Genomic DNA, 22,112 nt, shown 5'->3' on the forward strand with positions numbered 1-22,112 from the left:
AGAGTAAGTTGAGCAAGAGGAGACAGAACAATGACAGCGATGATTAAAACTTCAGAGATTTAGCTGTGGCTGTAAAGCTGCTGTTCTCAAGACAGCAACACCAGGATGGGACTTCAACCAGCTGGATCTTGTCAGCAGCAGGACAGGGAAGGAAATCTTGCACTTAAAAAGTTTAATCTGAGAATGTCTTCAGAAAGAGTTGAGCTTCTACTCTAGGATTATACATAAATTTCACAACTACCACCAGCTGTGGTCTTACAACAAAGTGAACACGGGCTGGCTAACACAACCTTATTACATATAAGGAGTTTGTCAAGCCTGATTTTTCCTGAAGTACCTTCCTGGAAGTAAGGCAAGAGTCACAATTTCATATAGTAGAAGCAAAATGAACAATAGAGGTTGGTATTTTTATGAGACTGGGTGACGGATATACAAAAATGCCTGCTATTGAATAGGCAAAATGGGTGAAGTGACTGCTACACCAACAATAGTGGCAGAGTTGCAGGCACAGAATGGGGCAATATGTTCTCTCACCACTTCCTTTCAAAGAACACGAAGATCAAAGCTCTAAGCTCAATTTTTTGGTATAAAGGTAGAAAAAGGAAATTCCCTAAGTTATAAGGCCAGGAGTCCAAAGGCAGATCCATGCCACATTGCTTGTACAGTAAAATTAAAAACATTCATTATGAGACATCAGAAACTGAAAGGTGATTAAGGTTATACTGACATATACTCAATAAAGCAGCAAAGAAAAAGGAAGCAAGTGTGATCAAACCAGGTATTGATCTCAAAAGAACACCATTTACTATGTATGGGTCTCAAACATATTCGTAGGTTGAAAGAACAATTTTTTTAAATAAGCATTTGAAAATTGTGCTTAAAATCTGTTTTCAACACTGAAAATGTGTAGGAACAAAAAACCTATTAATCTACCCTGCCTTTATTGTGATAAAATGTCATGCTTTTGGGGCTTTTATTTTGACTGAGGCCAGAATTTCTACAGATGTCCGAGACAAACTATTCTTCAAAGATGCTTGTTGGGAAGACATGAAAAAAATACTGTTAACTGCTTAGTAAAATCCAACAGTTCTCCTGAGAAAGATGCCTCTAAGTTTTTTCCTTTAATATTATCATATAGTAAGAGCACAAGTAAGCTATTTACAGATCTAGTTTATTTTATAGTAAGAACTCAGAAGCTTCTTCTTTTCATGCTGCAAGACCTTGGCTCCCAGGACACTTTCTGTCACTACAGCACAACTACTGGGCAAATCAATCATAAGATCACTTGAAAGAATCAGAGTGATGACACCACATTCAGAAAAATCAAATATGGAAAGCTCCAGCCTAACTCCACATGAACAATTGAGTAGCAGAGTCTGAAAAACATAAAGTCTGTGAAAGAATGGTCAAAATAACTGAAATATTCCCCAGGTATTAAAAGTGCAATATCATCTAAGAGTACACTAAGGTGTACCTGAGAAGGATCTCCTTGAGAATGAGGATGAAAGAAAACCCCAAACCTAAAACCTTTACCCTTAAGAATACACTGTGTAGGAAAAGCTGGTATAATTGACACCTTTTAAGGGATAGAAGGCATTCTACTAACAGTTCTCAGAGCTCCCAGAAGTATTTTGGCCAACCAGTGGCAGCTCAAAGATAACATATGGACCTGTCAGCAATTAGATCAGTTGAGACTAATATTAGGAAGAGACCCAACAACTTTCCAAGCACAGAGATGGAAAAATCGTTTTCTATCTAGCTATGGGTGTTTTGAAGACTATCACCTGCAAATGACAACTCCAGACATGCAGTAGGAAACTGTCTAGGCTTTCTCAAACTCTGACCTGCTGGCATGACAGTCTCTTTTCCTTATCCAGCTGCATCACATCTAGCACAATACAGATTTCCAAAGTCTAATTTATATGAAGAGCATGTGACAGAAAAACAGAGTCTTCCATTCCTCATTCCATACAACCTCCTCAGCTTCCCAGATGTGGTTACAGAGCTGTTTAGAGCTGCAGTCTGAGCACACATTGCTCATGTGACAGACCAGGGAGTAAGCCAACATCCCAATCTGCAAAACATAAATATTAACCTAAGGATGGATTTTTGTCACATCCAGAAGAGCAGAACTTAGTGCTGTAAAATGTTACACCACCACTTTCTCCCTCTTGCCCCAGATATGAACTTCTGCTGCTTCTCTTGCTTCTGATCTGCTCATCATCAGAAGCTGGATCAACTTCTGGACGTGACAGAAGCATTGAGATATTTGTTTTCAGTCAGACCAGAAAGACCACCTGACTCACCTTCTGACTAGCAGGATTGCTAGATCTCATACAAGGCAAGATTCAGACTCAGAAGGAAGGAACAGCGCAGGTGACAGGAGACAGTACACAGGTACTTAGCCTGGGCAAGGTATAACATGAAATTTCATCTTAATATAAAGGCCATGGACAGGGTGGCAACAGATAATCCACTCTTTAAATCACGAATCAATAAGCAAGAGCTTGTTGCCAAGTATCTGCTAAGGTTTCCTGTGGTTCATCAAGAAACAAAACTGGAATAATGGTCACCGATTCAAAATCAAGTCCAAAGAAAGGCAATGATGCTGGGGAAGGGTCTGGAGCACAAGTCCTGTGAGAATCCAATTTGCTTAGCCTGGGAAAAAAAGAAGCTCAGGGTGGACCTCATTCTCAACAGCTACCTGAAAGGAGTTTGTACCAGGTGGATATTGGTCTCTTTCCCTAGACATGCAAAAGCTTAAGAGGAAATGACCTGGTTGCACCACAGAAGGTTCAGATTAGATATTAAGATGAATTTCATCAACAACAGGTTGTCATGCACTGGAACAGGGTGCCCAGGGAAGCAATGAAGTTACTGTCCCTGGGTGTACTTCACAGCCATGTACATGGGGCACTGAGGGACATGGTTTAGTGGTGAACACAGGAGTGGCTGGGTTAACAGTTGAACCAAATGATCTTCGGGGTCTTCTCCAACCTGAATGATTCTATAAAAGTATCATTCCTCACAGATTAAAGAAGTGACCTCACTTGAGATGGCACACTCTTTCCCAGGACAAGCTGGGGCAAAGATGTTATGAAAGCTGTTCAAAGCACACACTGAGACCAATCCTTAAGCATGAGATATCCTTTCCATAACTGTATTTCACAGTTAGACTCATGTCTCTGTGGCTCCAAATATTAAGAAATCAATCACGATTTTCAGTCAGCTTGGCTGAAGACACAACACCGAACTTTACCTTGCATACAAGCTGTACAAGTTAAAAATGGATCACTCTCTTATTTTCCTAAGAGAAAACTCCTTTTTCCAAGATGACAGGAAGCTGATGACAGGAAGCTGTTTGCCATAATAAAATCAACCAAATTGCCAGTCAAACTCATGTAAGCTGTTCTTGGAAGTGGATAGGTGACATTGACTGGGGACAAAGTAGTGTTAAGGTAATTTCTGTAGCTGTAATAATTACCTTCAGAATTCATCTGATTACTTTTCCACAGAGAAGGAAGTTTTAACACGACAGGAGATAGAACATCAGGTGCAGTTGGAAGTAAAAGCTATTTGGAAGCCTGAATGACAGTAGTGCTAAGAGTGATGTGAATCTATCCTTTATTATTCTGTGGGACTTGCTACTACAGAACATGAAGAAGAAAAAGGCCTATGCTGCTGAAGGAATACAATCTGACTTTTTTTTCTCCCATTGGGACTATCAGAAGCAGCAGCTCTCTAGAAAGCCTAAAATTAATGTAGACAAATTCTTGTGCTGGACTGACTCTGTAAAAGAACAGAAAGAATCACCAAGAAAGATGTGAAATCTACTAGGCATCATTCCACAAAATAGAACCCCGTAGACAGAAACCTTCCTTGGCAAGAGGAAATATGAATTCAAACACATCAGACAGTTCAAGAACCATCCACCTAAGAAAAAGCCAGTCCCTGGTCTTCAAGGGAGCTCACTGTTTACAGTTACAGTTATGCTATAGTTTAACCTACCTAATAAGTCTAGAAAAGGACAAAAGGTTCCCAGATGGCTAGGGTTTAGGCCAGGCCACCAGAAAGGTCTTTATACAGAGCATGGACCACTCTGCCTTATAGCAGGAAGAGGGATCCACAAACATACCTGGATTACCCAAGCATATGAGGTTTAATTGAGACCAACATGGACTGTTGATTTCTGTAACAAACTTGTTACCAAACAGCTCATCATCCACTTACATGTCCTTTGGCACTGACAAGACTGGTGCTAGGGCAAATATTTGTACACAGAACTTTGTGAATGCTGTTCCTCTTGCAAGCCAGTGGCATGATGGATTCTGAGATTCAGATGCCAATGGCACACACAGCCAAGAACCCACAGAGAGGTCACACATGACACCTGAACACTGCTGCTGGGACTGCTCCATAGGCTTGCACTTGTGAGCAAAACTCAAACATTTCCCAGACCCAGTAACAAATACAAGTCCATGCAAAGTGCACATACTGATGACACCTGAGGCTCCCATTAGATGCTGTACAAATATACTTTTTAATGCCTGTAGTAAATACAGGCACCTCATAAGAGAATGACTACATCCTTCAGAGAAAAACTGAGAAGTTAATGGAGGCCAGGACCCAAGTCAAGCAAAACTTCAGGAATCCCTAGGTTACTCTACCTGCACTTAGGTAAGAACAAAGTTTCATTCAGTACCAAGAATTATCAGCCAATACACATTTAGCAGTGACCTTTAATATCATAAAATAGCAGTCTTGACAGTGTGCAACACTCCATACCACTCCTTCTGTACCTCCATCACAGTGCAGTCTCAACCTTTGTGAATACCATTGAAAACCTACAGGATTTACAGACACTCTTAAAGTACTGTCAATTTTAAATTCACAAGTGAAAGACTGAATCCACTTTGATGTAAACTTACTAGAGGAAACTATTTCACCTTCCAGTGACATTAATGCCAGGAGTTTATATCATGACTAGAGTTTGCAGTTGTATTGAGATGGTTTATGTGACATCTTTCAGCCATCCTTCCCTGTGATTAGTTGGGGAGCTCAAAGCCATTGGGATTTTAGGGAAGTCTCAGGGAAAAGACATCTTCTGATCTAGTCCAAATTCACTCTGAGGGTTAGAACAAAAGGTGCTAGAGCACATACATGAATGGAAATACCACATGGCTGCCGTGCCTTCATTGCCTTTCTCCCCCTTCTTTCAAAAAGCAGAAATTGCAAAGGTGAGAGCTCAAAGAACTGGTAGTGTTTCTATGAAAGACACGAAGAACTGCATTAAAAATGGCATGTCTAGAAGTATGCTGTTTTTAATGGCAGTTCTGGAATTATGATCAAATGGAACTGATTCTATTAATTTTTTTTATATAGTACTTCAAATTCTTTTTTTTTAATTCTTAAATACAGATTAAGTTTTCTAAAACAGCTTTTGGGGGCATGTATCAAAGAACCAGGAAAATTCTTGGCCTTGTTGTCTAGCTTTCTAATTGTCTAAACAAGTGATTTGATCACACATTTCTTTCTGCCACAATATAGATATGCATCATACTAAACATTAAATCAACAAACGCTCCCTTGAAATACTTCAAGCAGACTGAGGAAACACCAATTATCTTCTGGCTCCCTTCCACACTATCAGAATCTCATATTGGACTCATCCTGGGTTTTATCATGCTCTCCATTTCAAAGCTGCACATTGAGGCATTGCACTCTCATATCTCTGGGCAGCTCAAATTTCTGTGCAGATTTCAATACAATCACAGTTAAACAACAAAATAACATTTCTTTTATGAATCTAGACCCAAATATTCCTAACTGATTACACACAGAAATGGATATTGAAAAAGAGAACTAATTACCTCTCAGAATCTCTATTTGGATATGATCTTGCAAGTGGTGATACTGCATGGCTAAGAACAATGTAGGCATAATCAAAAACTTGTTTCACTTGCATGGCACCATAAGAACTTCTGCCAACGTCGTTTCCTGAAATAATGTGACAGTCATCAGATCATCTTTTTTTAATATCAGTTACCAAAACATTATTCATACTTAAAGCTCAGAACCCTTAACAATGCAGCTTAACTCTGTTTAAACTGGTTATCCCATCCTAGCCACATCAGGAATACCCAAGTGTGCCTATTTCAATAGAAGAAGTTGACCTTGGGAATGACACTTAACAATATGCATTCAATTTACCACTTTTAAAACACTCACATATAGTGCTTGGAAGAAACAGAGCATAGAGATCCTGTCTTCAAGAATAAACCTACCAAGCTTAAAGCATCATATCTCACTTACCAGTGGAGTTCCTGCAGGCCAAATTCAGTTTAAAATTACATTTGTGTAACCACATTATCTTCATTAGGTCAGACAGATTCAAATCAAACCCTATTTAACCTTATCAAAACTACAGATTAATAAACCAGCACATACAGATATTCATCTCCACAGATAAGACAGTTTTTCAAAAATCTGTCATAGAAAATTCCATAAGCTTTTGTAGTATAGTGGTTTTTGATCAAGTGCGTGACACTCTCAACTGCCCTACTTTAGTCATGAGTGATATTTTAACTGGAACTCTTTCCAAATATGTTGCCATGTGAGGAACTGCAGAAGTTCAGAACATTGTACACCTGCATCAGTGACAATGTACAAGAACAGATCTCCTATCTAATACCTAGAACAATCTCGCTGCTGTTAGCAGAAAGCATTTGGGAGATTTCTGTGGACGTATTTGGCATCAGACATCAAAATTCACTGTCAGAACTGAATTTAAGAAACATAAATAAAACTGCTTTCAAATTGCATAAAATACAGACTAGGTCTTGAGTGGGTAGAAAACTGCTTACAGTGAAAGGCTCCCTCCTTCAGAATGATGTGTGAAATGCTGTGAGAACACTATAAAGGGATGAACCACCAAATATGAAAATCAGATCAGGGCCCAAGAACAAAACAAACCAATGAAAAATCTACTTTGAAAAATTGATGGCTAAAGGACAGAACCCATCCTTTGGAGGACTGAATCCAACAAGGCTGAATTGGACTTTAGAGGAATGCTTCACTCCCCTGAGTGTTTTGTCCAGCAAGCTCTACAGATATACATGTTGAGATCTGCCATCCAGGGGAAAACAACAGATTCCTTTCAAAATTTTCCAACCACAATGCCACTCTAACAGAAAAGCATAATCAATAAAAAACAATTGAAAACATAAAAGCAGTTTGGGAAAATAGAGTTTTTCCAGTAATTCACATGGTCACATAATAACTGATCAAGAAATACTTCCTGTTTACTGACATAAGTATCTTGCTCTGAACGCACCACTATCCAGCAGCCACTAGGCTCAGAGTTACAGAAGCTTGTCCAAACAGTTTATTTACTATTGGACTCTATCCTGAAATAAAAGCAGAAATCAGCGTGGGCCTAGGACAGTGAATCTAGGAGGAAACACATGGTAATATTCTTCACAGAGGACTTTATAAAGGACTTAGTCCTTTATGTCAGGTGGCTGAAAAGTGACTAAAATATTTCAGTGATCATGAAATCACAACACAATGTTAGTTCTACTAAAAAACTTATCATTAATTCAGTATGGTCGTTTCATAGGCAGGACACTTGTGTCCAGCCACATAATGGTATTCTAAACACAGATATTTAAGAGATTTAAATTGAGAAGCAATGCACTAATGGAATACATACAAGTGGCTAAACACACATACTCACATCTACCACTAAATTCAAGTCCATCTACGGTTGGACTTGCTGTTAGGGCTCTTTTCCAACCTAAATGATTCTATAAAATCATATAATATGAATTAAGAAAACACACTCAATGCACACTCAAAGAATCAATATTAGTTTAGTCTAACCTAATGCTAGGCAGGTATATTTGACATGTATCCTGCATAAAGTTATACCAAAATGAAGACAGGGTTGCCACAAAATATTGGCTATTCCTTTATTCAGTTGTCACTATGTCCTCTGTTGTATCAAAAAAGAAATCATAAGCCTTCCCTGAACTACTTACATACAGTAAATTTGGGCAGTTTAGTTTAATCAATTAAGTTGTGTTTGAGCCTTGATTGAAGCATATTTGAGAGCAGAGGCAGAATAGCTCATACCATATCATGCTTAGGTTCCTGGATTGCCTCATTCTGCATCTGGAACTAGTTCATAAAATGTTTGAATTAACAGGTTTTTATCAATTATAAAGTCTGCAGAGCTTTTCACTTGGGCTGCAGCTGTAGCTAGTGTGAACTGCACCTGTCAAGTCTGTGTAAAGATGACCCTAGCCAGTCCAGAAAGCAACATATAGAAGCCAGAAGATCACACATTTGCATGTGCTGCTCTGAATAGATTCTCTTCTGAGAGACCACTCTCACTAGAGAACCATGTCTTACATAACCAAGCATCCTTCCCTTGTCACAATCTAGACTGATCAGTTAAAGCACACCACCCAAATGCTGTCACTCTTTAAAAAAATCATACATACTTCAATCCTCAGATGTACATTAGCAGATAACAATGGTGTGTGATTTCATGTATAATTCAATCCTTATTTTTCTTACAAAGCCTTCATCCCTAAAGGAGCATGTCCAAAACTTCCATCACTTGCTATGAGTATTACAACTCCATCAGGTAGCCTTCCTTTACCTGAAGCAGTTTTAAGAACACGGCCTGAAAAGGTAAAGGTAAGACCATGAGCTAGGACTGAAGCAGACCCATTTGTGTTAAGCTATAAGCTAGTAAACAGCTTTTTGCAGCATTCAGCATTAAAGAGGTTCTTGCAAATGCTAACTGCAATGAACCTGTGTATTTTTATAAACATTTATGTTTTACATACACACAAACATATATATTTGCAGGTTCTAATGACAAAGAGCTGATATTGAAAAGCTGCAATGAATAATTTTGGGCAGCCACTAAGGCCAGAAGAGAATCTCATAGTTGTTGCCAATCTCTAATCTATTTACTTCCTGTGCTTGTGACCTATCAAGGTGCAGAAGCAAGCAACATGAAGCATAATAAACCCTGAAAGTTAAAGATACTCTTTTCAAAGAAAAAACATTGAATTTAAGGTTTAGAACTTACTTTGCTGCCCACAGCAGTTAAAGACAAAGAACAAACTTTCTTATGAATGCAGTGGAATGGGTGGTACTCCAAGTTTTAAACTTGGTGTTAAAGAGTAGCAATTTAGCTACTCCAGCCACAGCCAGTCTGAAACTAGATCAAAATTATTCCACTTCTGAGCATCAGAAATGACTGGAGGATCTTGATAATCACCTGATTCACAAAGGTATAAAATAACAAGACCCCTAGCAGTCTGCTGGAAAAGTGCCAAGCTTGTCTTACAACCACAGATTAAAAGATTTGTCAACTGCAAACAGTTATGTCTTCCAAGGATACTGCTAGACCAACTTCAGACAAACCTGTTCCAAGATGACACCATCTACCCTGCTCCAACACATTCCTGCAAACAAACTTTTGAATGCCTAGCTTTGCAGTCTACTTAATAAATGCTTTTACTATTCAAATATTTTACAAAAAGGACAAGTGTGAAACAGTGCAACTACAAGATGTTTATGGAAATTCCCTCCTTTACACAATGCTAAGGAAATTATTTTCATCTCATCACCCTGTCCTAGGACACTAACTCAAGATGAAAGATCTTGGACTATGTACAAAGATCAAGTATAAATGATTACTTCAAAATGCACCACTGCTATATTAGTCTGATAACTCAAACCCAGACCTCAACAAGCTTCCCATTTGAAGTGTTGAATTCTGACATCTTAGTTGGAATCCTGGTTCTTAAATCATAGAAATTATCACCTTCTGGCACACAATGATCAGTCTGAGAATCTCTGAAGAGACCCTGCAGTACTGAACAGAATCTAAGAAAATCCACTACATCCAAAATAACACCACCACCATTTCATGCCTGTTCCTCTCAAACCCAGGAACTAACAGAACATAATGACCAGGTAGTATGATGCATCACATCCTTCTGATGACACCTTTTATCTCTTAGTCAGACATCACCCACCATTTCACGCTGAATAAAAAACAGTACCTCTAACTTAAAGAGACTAATCCCACTAAACACATTCCTGTTCCCTACAAGACCACTTTAAAGCCATTCTTTTGAGCTATACCCTTCAGTATCCCCATGCTGAACTAGAGCTTACAGTCATAGGAGTGACTTGCACACTACTTTGATAATCTTTGAGAAATTGAAAGGGAGAAGTTTCTTTATCCCTGTATTTTTTGTCTTATTTTGGGAATAAGAAGCCATCTTTTCCAGTATCCTTCTAAAGCTTAACAGGAACTTTAGAGACAGTTGTGATCAGGCTAAAAAAAAACCAAAGATTGAAAAACAAAATTAAAAACATACAGAGCAAACAGAGGTTTGCAGGTGTAAAACTCTGCAGCAGCTTATGCTAATTTAAGTCCAGACTCTTTATGAAAATAACTTACTCCCATGTCCTTCACAGTATTGCCACCAACCCTGAGCATCAGACACTGAGTGGATCTGAACACAAACTAATCAGAGATGACTTATAAACTGGGCAAGGACCTGAACCCTCAGAAAAGATTTTTGTCCTGGAACAGAAGGAATAACAGAACTAAACTAAGTAACTGAATTCTAGATGTTACTAACATATACTCAACAGGCAATTTTAGGTACTGTAGGAACATGTGATTAAGTCTGGATCTAAAGAGGCTGTACTCATCAGATTTGATTCAAAGAGCCATCCTATATGGTCTATGTAATTTTCCTCCTAGCTTCATCTGTCAAGTTCTGTGGTAGCTGCTAGAAAATATCCCTATGAGACATAGTGGTCAGATAACTTAAAAATATTGTCAGCTTTCATTTCAATTGCCAAAACACTATCTCACACCATACTAACTCTTCTAGAACTTAATTCTTATTAACTCTTTGACAGCATAAAGCTATTCTTTCTTCTAAACTACAGACTAATGCTAGGAAGAACAGTTCAGAGCCCCTATTAGACTTGAAAGGTTTATTTTCTTCTCCAGAGTACTATTAGCAGTGATCAAAACATGGCGTAGCACACGCAATTTGTTCTCCTTCAGTCCCCAGCAGATAGAAAGGAACAGAACTGGAGGGCAGTAAAGGCTTTTGACTCTGAGCAGTTGTGGCCCATGCTGCTATTCAAATGGATCTTCAGGCAAGTAAGTACACAGCTCCTAAAGGACATCTCAGTGACAGTAACAATGCTGCACAATGACACCCTAACCTATGCCTGGCCAAGAGTCATGATGGACACAAACTCAGAGTTACAAATGTATCAGAGACATGGTTAGACAAATCACTATCACAGCCTGCAATTTATTCTAGGGAACTATGAACATTTAGCATATTTAGCAAAGTGCCAGACTACAGCTCCTGATCCATGGTATTTGCTTTAAAAGTGCTGTAAATAAGCAGTCTACACACAAGATATGAGAGTATGGACTTTGACTGCCAATTACATTCTAGAAATACTTGTGCTGAAGTCCAAATTAACTGCAAATTGACTTTGTTAAAAAGCTAGTTTGAAATTTCAGCTACTCGTGATGTTCTAAATAGAATACAAACTGAGTACTATAAAGCTGGAAATTACCCTGAGGCACTTAGCCAAAATTAAGCCAACTTATTTTGAGGGTTACTGAATCAAAACCAAATCTAACAAAAAAAAAATTTATGTTAAGTACATTCAAAAGAAAATGCAACTCTAAAATGCTATCCCCTAAAGATCCCTATGCAGCACAGAAGCAAGTTATGCAAAGTGCTCTCCACACAACCACCACCACAATGCAGCTGTTTTTCACAGATACCCACCCTTGCTCCTGTGCAGTCTGTGGCACCGCCCTGCAGATGCAGGTCCTGCATCTGGGGCATTTCCTTCCCATATGGTGTGACTTATCTGAAGCATGACACCATAGACTGTGGCAGGAAAAGCTACACCTTCCAATCTCCTTCTCACATCAAATAATGGAGAACTGTTTTGCTAACAACTCCCCTTCCAGGATTTCCTGGAATTCATTCTTTCACTACCTCTCAGCACTGTCAGAGAATCTTATGTACTCAACACAGTTCTGGATCTCCAAAGCATTAAGCAACTGTACTTCTGTATGTAATCCAATTTACTCATGCTAAGAATCTTGGGAGACCTCAGGTTCAGATCCCTCAGCCCTCCTGACCTCTGCACCAGCAACAGCCTCTTCCCAGTGCAGCTTCTTAACTCATTTGACAGACAACGCAAGCTGAGAGCACAGGCTGAGCTGGAGCTCTGGAATATTTCAAGAGGTGCACAGTCTTACCAGGCAGGAGAGGATCTTCAATGCACAGCATGGATGGTCTATACCCATTAGTCATGACTTTCATGATTTCTTCTTTGGCAATATAGGCACCTCCATTTTTTATTCTAATACCAGTTTTCAAGTAGTTAAAATTCCTTCCATAGAGTTCAAAAAATTCTATTAGAAGCATTCCAAGGTTTTCGTCAGCTCTTCTGGCATCAATTCTTGGATGTAGCTGTAACAGAAAGCAATTTTAAAAATCAGTAGTTTTCAGACAGTAACACAGGTTAACAAAAAGCTCTCATTTAAACAGCTAAGTATTTCTTCATATAAGTCTCAACTGAGTCACCCTTCACATACTCAAACCACTCTCACATAACCGAGAGGGGGCAGCACTTCAGCAGTATCTGGAAGCCAAAGAATTCCTTCATCTTTTCTCATGTAGCTTTCTGAGGATTAGGGAATTCTTTTCCCTAAATCAAAAGCAAGAAAGAAGTAATGCATACTAAATTACAGCCTAGTTAGTAACAAAGTAGTACCCGATTTTCCACAGCAAATCCATCCCTCAATGTTTTCAGAAAGTGGGCAGAAATCTAGTTGCCACAACTGAAATACTGTTTCTGTCTGGACCTCCACTTATTGTACCACCACCAGTAGCAAAACATATAAGTTTTCCATTACCACAGCTGCTGAGAGATGCTAACTCCACACCTCATCATACCTGTACAAGGCTCACCATCACAAAGAGGTATTAAGAGAAGTTCTAACTTGTTTGTAACATTGTAACTTGGTTATTTCATCTGCCAGTCTTAAGCATGTCAAAACCCAACCAACATACAAGTCAACAAACGACTGTTCGATTGCATCATTTTAACAAACACAGAAATCAACTACTCTGCACATTTGGTAGCAGAAGTCTGGGAAGCAAAAGACAAAATGCATCCTGCAGATTTATGAAGCACCATTAAGGTGATTCAGGTACAGGCCCTGGTGCAGAGAGCAAAGCACAGCCTCTATGTCTTTCATAAGGCTCCTGATACTGTTCCAGTTCACACTGGATAGATCCTGGATGTTTAAGAGGTAGTCCACAGGGCCTTTCAAGAGTCAAACGCTCAGAGCCCTAACAGGAATGCTGTGCATTGCAAGAGGCATCTGAAGAAACAGTACAAGAAAAAAGCATGGGTACAGAAGCCAAAATATTTTAAAGAACACAAAAATAAATAAGGAATAGACTTACCTGCAGGAAACTAATTGCCATTAAAATTAGGCTGTAAGAGCTAATTCCACCAGTAAAAACTTCATTCAAATCCCTCTGAAGGAGGAACTGTTTTAATACTAAAATCAAGTAAGGTAGCAAAGAATATTTCTGCAAAGCAAAGTAAATCTTATCAATGACAATGTCAACATTCCAAAACAAATAAAGAAGTACACAAAGATTCATCTAATACAAAAATATTTCCAGTGGTGCGCTACACAGTGTTTCCATGGAAAGAACCGAAACATGCTTATTTTGTTCCAGAAATGGATTAACAGAATTCAACTCTTACTCAAAGACCTTACATATCAAATTTATTTCTCACCTAAATAGTAAGATTTTTATATCCTTCTTTGAATGCCAGTGTCACTACAATCAAAGCTTTCACTCTAAATTGTTATTTTACAACAGAGCATAAAAGGAAACTTTTAAGTGTGTAGCTACACAAGTATTGTTTTTTGACAGTTTAGCACGACAGTATTCATAATGCAGCATCACTTAAATTCAACATAAGCAAAACTTGAAGAGAGACTTGCTTCAGAAGCAAAGTTCAGTGTCTATCCGCAAATCTAGAAATGACTGTAAAAGTCCTTTCACATTATATAGGTTTATCCACTCAAAACACCTAATACTCAAAGGGAAAACTGAATGAACATCAATAGATAATAAATTAAAATATCCATGTTTAATTAGTATTAATGAGAATAGTCTCCAGCAATAAATTATCAAACTATACCCAAAAAAGTTATCTAAGCATCTACCACCTCTTTGGTAAGTAGCATAACATTCAAAACATGGCTGATACCTTCATGTATTCTTTGATAAATCGAGCTGCCTTCACACCAGTTTCTACATTAAAACTGATGTCCACTTTGACTTCTGTCTCCTGGTCAGTGAGTTTTATTATTGGTACCTGAAAAGATTAAGACAAGAATGTGAATCCCCAGAAATACAACACTGGTGCTGTTCCCTAGCTTACTCAAGACACATGGATACTAGTAGCCCAAATGAACACAACTATCAAGTCTGTGAGAAAGTAAGAATCCTAACTTGACTGACAAGTGAATCCTTTCTAGGGAGGTGATTAATGTACAACCACATTTACTTACCACCACTCTGGTACTCTACCATAGCCATTAGCTATCTGCCTTCACAGCTGCAATAGTAGTGTTACATATGACAACTTAATTTACTTAATTTAATGACTCATTCCAGTTAATAGGAGATCTTCTAATCTCATAACCTGTGGGAACTGCATTCCTCTGACCCAGCATTGCACCATTCACTCACTGAACTGAAAGAAAACCAGCCTAGCAGAAAGCAATGCCTGTTGGATTATCAAGATGAACTGGTTCACTGCAGAGTCAAATGAAAGCCAGAAGAGATAAAGCAAAGCAGCCATAGCAATATGGCAGGAAAAAATTAATATAAAATGATTGAATATGTTGTTTAGCTTCACACTACCACCTGGAAGGCAGTGCCCTACAGAATCATCTTACAATCATAACCTAAACTTCAGAAGATAACATTTATTTTTATTAGAACTCCTAATATTTTAATCTGAAATAGAAAACAAAAAAGAGCAGAAATATAGCATCACTTTATACCAACATCAGGAGAAAAAAAAAAAAAAAAGGAACAGTAGAATCGCAAGCCTAGCCTAGTGCCATTTTCCATCATTAACTTGTACTACAGATTCTGAAAATCCCATTAATTCTCAGGCAAATCAAAGACTACCAAAGCTACTGTCATGTACTGCTACTCTAATGAAAGCCACAGGAATATTGTGAACCAATAAGAGGAAGACTGTTTTAGAGAACACAAAACAGAAGCTGGCTAATGGAATTTTCAAATATTCACCTTAGACCCCCAAAGATAACATCATTTGCTCAGTAACATAAAATCCACATGCATTAAGTTTTTAACATATTCAACATGACTCAGGCTTACAAGAAAGATGCAAGAGACAATACACATCAGTCTCACAAATGACAAAACTATCAAGTAGTATATTTTGGACAGGAAAACCCAGTGCTAGGTTTGGAACACTTCACTATGCCATCAGAAACAAGATCACCTGAAAACTGTGCTGAAAGCTAGACAGCTCCAGTCATTGCCTTCACAAATTCCCCTCAAAGAACAGTAGAAAAACATTATGCAAATAGTTAACTTATTTTACCGGATATTTTGCTAATACTAACTTTCAGATCATTATTACAACATAAGTATAAAGTATGGTCTTCAGCAAACACACTACACCAATGTCCATGTAAAAGACTCCATGCTATTGCTAAGCACATACAGATTCTGCTGAAATCCTGCAGAGAGCTTAAAACAATATAATTTGCTTCAGGAATTAAGAATACTATTTATCACCAACATCTGGAGAGGTCTGAAAGTTTTTTCGCTCAGTATTCCAAAGCTATTACTTACCGTAGCTTTGTCAAGTACTTTAATGGAATATGGCTCAGCCACATTGTGTTTTCTCAGTGCTTGCTCCAACAGCTGTAAAGGAGGTCGTTCCCATTTCCCAAAAACAACTAGATCAATATCACTAGACAAAAAGAACATAGCATGAAATCCATTAAGTCTAAAGCACAATAGACTACAAAAAAATACAGTAAGATTGCCATTCTATATATTACAACTCATACAAGCTGACAGTTTAGCAATTTGCAATGTAGATTCCCAATAGGCTTCTTCTAGGAATGCTAAGCAAGAAAGTCTATGGTGTTTTAGGACCCAAAGCAGTATTCTAGTTTCTTGCTTCCATTACTCTGAGTTGTTCTTTGAGCTCCTTTCCCCCTTACCTTTCACACTCTCTCCTCTCTGACTTTCACAGTTCCCTCATCTATTTACTCATGTTGACAGGCACTTTAATAAACCAAAGAATTTTATCAGTAATTGGTATTCATGGAAACAAAATTTCCAGTGCCTTCCTTCTGAAAATTTGAGGTAATGACAACATAATCTTTAAGGCAGAGCTAAACAGGTTTCCATATTCAATTGAACCATTAAGTGACATAAAACGCCAAAGTGAGAAAGACATTTTGCTCTCCAAAAATATGGGAATACAGCACTGTAATGGCTCTTTAGACTTTACACAGTAACTCTATGATAAGTGTCACATTCTCAGTAATTCATCTTATTTAACAAAACACAATCCTTACAAGGGAAATGCTAAACATTCAGTTTCACTGGCTGTTTAAAGAAAAAGCCAAAGACTAAACCCAGACACAAGGAAGAAAAGGTCAATAAGCAGAGCAGTAAAACATCACATCAAATACTTATTGCAAATCTTGAAGTTCAAAAGCTCTTCCCTTTGTCACATGAAATACTAGATATAAGTTTTACTGAAAGTTTGATACATTTGCACATTCCATTCTCAACTCCTCTTTGAAATTTACCATTTCTCTAAAAGAAGACAAGAGTAAACTATTACTTACCTAGTTGGAAGATAAAGCCCTGTACTAAAGCTGCCAAATATCTGGACCTGAAAAGAACACAGCAGGAAAATATCTTGCATTTATGAATGCTCACTTCCTTTTACTTTCACAAAACTTCACACTTTTCTCCAGTTGTTAAGGATACAGCCAAGTAAAAAAGTTACTTTACTATATTCTCTCTGTATAAACACACTTTGTCTTACACATGGAACTTTAGAGGAAATTTGGCTTCTTAACATGCAGCAACTAACAGTCTAGCTAGCAGAGAATTTAAGCAAGTTCTTTTCATTATTTACTTCCAGTTTCACAAATTCCTTCCTTCCTGCTCCTTCCTTTCCTTACAATACAACTTCACTGATATTAGAAAAGTTTAAGGGAAAATTTTTCCAAATTTTTAGGTTTAAAAACCAATGAGTACATACAAAGACATCATTCAGATAAACAAACACCCCAGATTTTACTGTTCAGAGCAACTATGAAGTAGCAGCAGGTGTTTGTGTGTGGAATAGCAGGCACAATGAAGATACATCCATAGACCACACCAGATTCTTTAGATGAGAAGCTTGCTGAAAGTATTTATATGTTCTTCCCTCTCCAATACAGCAGAGCCCAATTTATAAGCTCACTTGGTTTCTTCCTGGGCAACACAGCCCCTTTTCACTGTTTATATGAGGATGAAGCAGATTTAGCTTTAGCAGATTTTGCAGTTTTTAGCTCAGTGCTGTGGCCTGAGCCCTCACTGTCCACCATGGAAGGCTATGAAATCACCCTGGTCTGAAACAATTTTCTGGTTGCTAATAACAATGCTACAATCTGGCAATCACAAAGGTGATGCTAGAAACAGTTTAGAGTACATTCTTTTTGAATAAGCAAACTTATTCACTAGGTAACAAAGTGTTTGAAATTACACCAGTTTAAATTGCAACATCTCAGCCAGGGCAATTTTCCCACTACAGCAGGGCTAAAGTAATTCCTTGAATGTCAAATCCATGAAGAGTACAAAAATAAAAATCTGCATTTAATTGGTCTTTGGTGAAATATTTTGATTTTAAAATATTCACACATTAAGGGCTCCTTGCAGAAACTGATACATAGGTAGTCAGTCTCACTTTAATATTCAGTCAATTTAAAAAGTTTTCACTTTAAGAAATGCACTACAAAAAGCTGACAATTCTTCACATTCCCAGTTCTCAAAATGAAAAAAACATTCAGTAGAATTCATTAACTGAAAATCTCGGTTTGAAATTCCCCCACTTTATAAAATAAATTTCCAAGTACTGCAAGAACTGTGATATTAAGTCAATTGCCTTAAACTTGAAAAGTTACTTGTTCAGTTCTAAAAGAAAGAAACATAATAGCAAGATCAAATGAACAAGCTCTACTATTTACTAGAGAAGCAGATCACAACTGAAGCTACACTCACATCAGCGGTAGGCCAAAGATCTTTGATGACTGTTTCTATCCTTTTTACCACTTCTCTTCTCATAGCTGCTTCTTCAGGACGAGGGGACATGAAGTCATAGAAGTCAATGATTTCTTCATGTAGTCTAATGGAGAAAGTAGGATCAGTTTAAGTGACAACTGAACTATTTAACTACTACAACAAATTTTACAAGAAACAGGCCATAGGCTTTATTTAATATTAGCCTTTAACCAAAGAGCTCAGAACACTAACTCTAGCAGACATTTACTAAATTTCTTACTGGCTCAACAGTGAAGGCTAAGTTCAGTTCCTGATTCTTAATGATTATTTTCTTTAAAAAACAAAGCTGAGTCTTAGAAACTACATAATGATGCAAATGTGAAGCAGCACAAGACCAACCAAAGTCTTCAAGCAGGTTTATTCTTCCAGCAGTTCTTACTTCTGTGCATGTGGCAGTTTACACAGAATGCAAACAGGCCACTGTGAGTGAGTTTTTGCAGAGGACAATAGAAGGACATTTGAATATTTCTTGATGTAAAAACATCCACTTTGACACTCATGCCTTCATTAGCCATTCATTCATAATATAGAAAGTGACCTTCTGACTGAACTCAAAGTGAGAAATGTTAAATATATTCTCAAGTGTAAAGTATTTTTATACCAATGTTACATGAGGAGTCTTGACACTGGAACCTTATACACCTATAAAGCCCTTTTGTTTCACATCTACCAGTGCTATAGATCTCTTGCTGCCAAATTTGAGTTTTCAGGTGAATGTCACGTTTGCCTTCAATAGAAAAGTATCAAGCCATGCCAAACAAAAATGCAAATATAACTACTGCTATGACATTTTTCTAAATTATCTTTTTGATGTTGACATATTTCTAAGATTTCTAACACACGAAATATATCTAGTCAACACTGAAGTGAAATCCAAATGCTTTCCTAAACCAAAAAAAAAAAAAAAAAATCCATCTATAGTTTATATACTTAGCCTTCCAAAAGGAAAATTTAAAACCTCTCTAGTAGAACTCAACCCTTCATCTGAGACTTTTGCAATTCATTTTACTAGGTAACTCCCCTGCTAATAAGTTACTTCCAAGAGACAACATGCCAAATTTTTAAGTGACAGTACTACTTTACATACACAAAGATTTTCACAGCAAAGCTCAAACATACTTCCAAAAAGAATAAATATTTCACATTACTGTTTGGCCTTTCTCTTGTCTTAAACTGAGCCTGGACCCACAATTGAACATTTAACTACACAGCAGATTAAACATTTCAATTTGCTGATGAATCTGCTTGATTCCAAAATTTTAGAACAAGACAGAAAATACAAACTAACATACTCTTACTTTGTTTTGTTTATAGAAAGTATGCTTCATTCCAACCTTTCCAAGACAAAAAGACCAATTAATAAAATACTTGAATAAACTTAATAGCAATGGAGACAACCTAAAGACTTCCTATTCTCTTGCCTATAATAACCTGCAGTAGGCAGATACAGGGTGAAAGCAAGAAAAGGGGCAGCCATCCTTCCAAGCCTCCAGTAATTTCATCTGGCGTACTTTCAGTCCCAACCACAATATGTATTTGCTCAAAGAACTTAATTCCATAGATTTTTTCAGGTCTTTTAGTCTACTTCTGCTTTGTTATTCATGGCATTTCATGAGAATTTAAGTATACATAAGAATGAAGACTGCTTTATTTTAAACTGATGCCTGGTAATGATTTTATCAGATTTTTTTTCCCTGGGGCAAAAAAAAAGTTTTTACTGGCAGTTCATCTCAAAACACAAAACTTCTCAGGCTCTCAATCCATTTCTCTCTATCCACCACCAGTTTTCCTAGCTGCTAATCCTTTATGGGTCTCCTTCCACAAGAACAAGTCCAAAGTTTGATCACTGCTAACCTTCTTCATCTTGTTTTCAATTTGCACCATGTTTTCTGACAGATGGGCAGAAACACACAGAGTGAACATTTAATTCTGCCAGACCTGTTTCATTTTTATTGTCCCTACAGCTGGGAATATTGTTGCTGCTTGAGGGTACCTGAGCACACAGCTGCTCTTTAAAAGAGGCCATAATGAAGGAGCTTCAAGGTGTTTTCTCAACAAAACCATCTACAAAGCCCACTCACTGGGTGTGTTCACCCTGAATTATTTTTCTTCAGTCATGATTCTATATTTACTAGAATTTAATTTTACCAGCAATTTTATAATCTAAAGAACAATGAACTCCTACTGTGTCTGTCTACAGTCAGCTCTAGCTTTCTATTTCTAGCTATTATCCTTTCTATCCTTTTCCCACTCATTTCTTCTCTCCAGGTATTTATGAACATATCGAGCAACAGTCGAGTAATTCTATTTGCAATTCTCCCTTACTATAAGGCAAATAATTTATTCTTTCCTTTGGTTACTTCTAAGCAGCTAACCCAGCAAACCTGTAAATGTTCGTTTCTTATAAAGCCTTCAAAAAGAATCTCAAATACTCTTCTGAAAAAAAATCAGAAGTTGTGTTACCAAACTGAACACAGGAACATGGATTAACAATGAAACCATCAAGAAAATGAGACCTGTGACACTTTATTAAAACATGAACTAGACCCTTTCTTTATGTTTGGACATGAAAGAAGTTCTGTTTTTTTATAGTATAAGCCCCATCCAACCACTCCAGGAGATCTAGACACTTCTGGAAACAATGGATTTACAGTAACCATCCTGCATTAGGGAAGAGAATAAAAGCAGTCTCCATCCCCATCACAACCTCTAACACACACAGCACAACCTTTCAAAAGCAGCCCCAGTGCATCAGTGAGCCCAGAAAAAGAGCCAACACATAAGTACTCTCACTTTGATGCCCCACTGAGCTTCTCTTCCAATGATTAACACTGTCACAACTGTTAACCACAATATGAAAGACTCAGAAGAGTATAACTCACCACTAGTCTACATTTCATACTAAAAAGCAGATGAGGGAAGGAAGTCAGGTTCATATTTTCTACTTCGCACTAGCAAGGCAGTGCTTGGCCTAATGCTTCAATCTGCACAGAACACCAGCAAAAGTCCAGATATGAAAAGCTCATTTAGAGTTCGAGCCATACTCATGACTAATTCCTCCGAAATTCTTTGGCCTATACCACAAGACATAGATGTACAACAGGTATCATTCTGCTTTTATTTCATTCTGGATTTAAACTCTCATTGAAATTTAAAGTTGCCTATGGTCAAAGAAAGCTCTGCTGAGAAGTCTTAAGTCTTTCTCTGACAGAAAGCAATTAGTTCACTTAGTTGCTCTTACTACATGATCTGTGTTCCCCCTGGTGCCTTTTCACATCTCTTTTTGAGTCCTGCTCAGTCCTCTTGACTCCTTTCTGAGTCCTCTGGGGCAAGTTTCTGGCTTTCAATGTGCAAGACTTTTGGGTCTTAATACATTTGGCAAACCAGTTATCAATCCTCTGTCTTAACAGACTTCTATTTTGTTTGCTCTTTCCAGTTTTCCTTAGTTCAACAGTTTCTACTTCTTAGAGATCATCTACATTGTTTATGTCCTTCCAGATAAGAATCAATGCTATACTCACAGTCAGCATATGGCAGCACAACCACTGTAGCATTTTACCTTCTGGTTTACACTTGAAGAAGCTTCTTAAAAGAGAGATGCTTTTTTAT

General features: G+C 37.7%; 1 protein-coding gene across 8 annotated transcripts in view; it reads right to left on the reverse strand.

The window, feature by feature from the left end:
* Positions 1-22,112, reverse strand: part of TENT4A (terminal nucleotidyltransferase 4A) — a 57,840-nt gene that overhangs the window by 24,649 nt on the left and 11,079 nt on the right. For 4 of the 8 annotated variants that reach the window (XM_079301161.1, XM_079301157.1, XM_079301156.1 and 1 more), the window contains exons 2-9: positions 18,444-18,567; positions 17,021-17,067; positions 16,008-16,128; positions 14,380-14,487; positions 13,557-13,685; positions 12,341-12,554; positions 8,666-8,689; positions 5,871-5,997 (exon numbers count right to left, since the gene is read on the reverse strand). In XM_079301161.1, coding sequence (XP_079157287.1) covers positions 5,871-5,997; positions 8,666-8,689; positions 12,341-12,554; positions 13,557-13,685; positions 14,380-14,487; positions 16,008-16,128; positions 17,021-17,067; positions 18,444-18,567 — 894 coding nt within the window. The remainder of the gene's footprint in view (positions 1-5,870; positions 5,998-8,665; positions 8,690-12,340; positions 12,555-13,556; positions 13,686-14,379; positions 14,488-16,007; positions 16,129-17,020; positions 17,068-18,443; positions 18,568-22,112) is intronic. The other 4 variants (XM_079301163.1, XM_079301159.1, XM_079301158.1 and 1 more) reach the window with 1 other exon arrangement.

This window comes from Erithacus rubecula, assembly GCF_903797595.1.
Source record: "Erithacus rubecula genome assembly, chromosome: 3".
NCBI lineage: Eukaryota > Metazoa > Chordata > Aves > Passeriformes > Muscicapidae > Erithacus > Erithacus rubecula.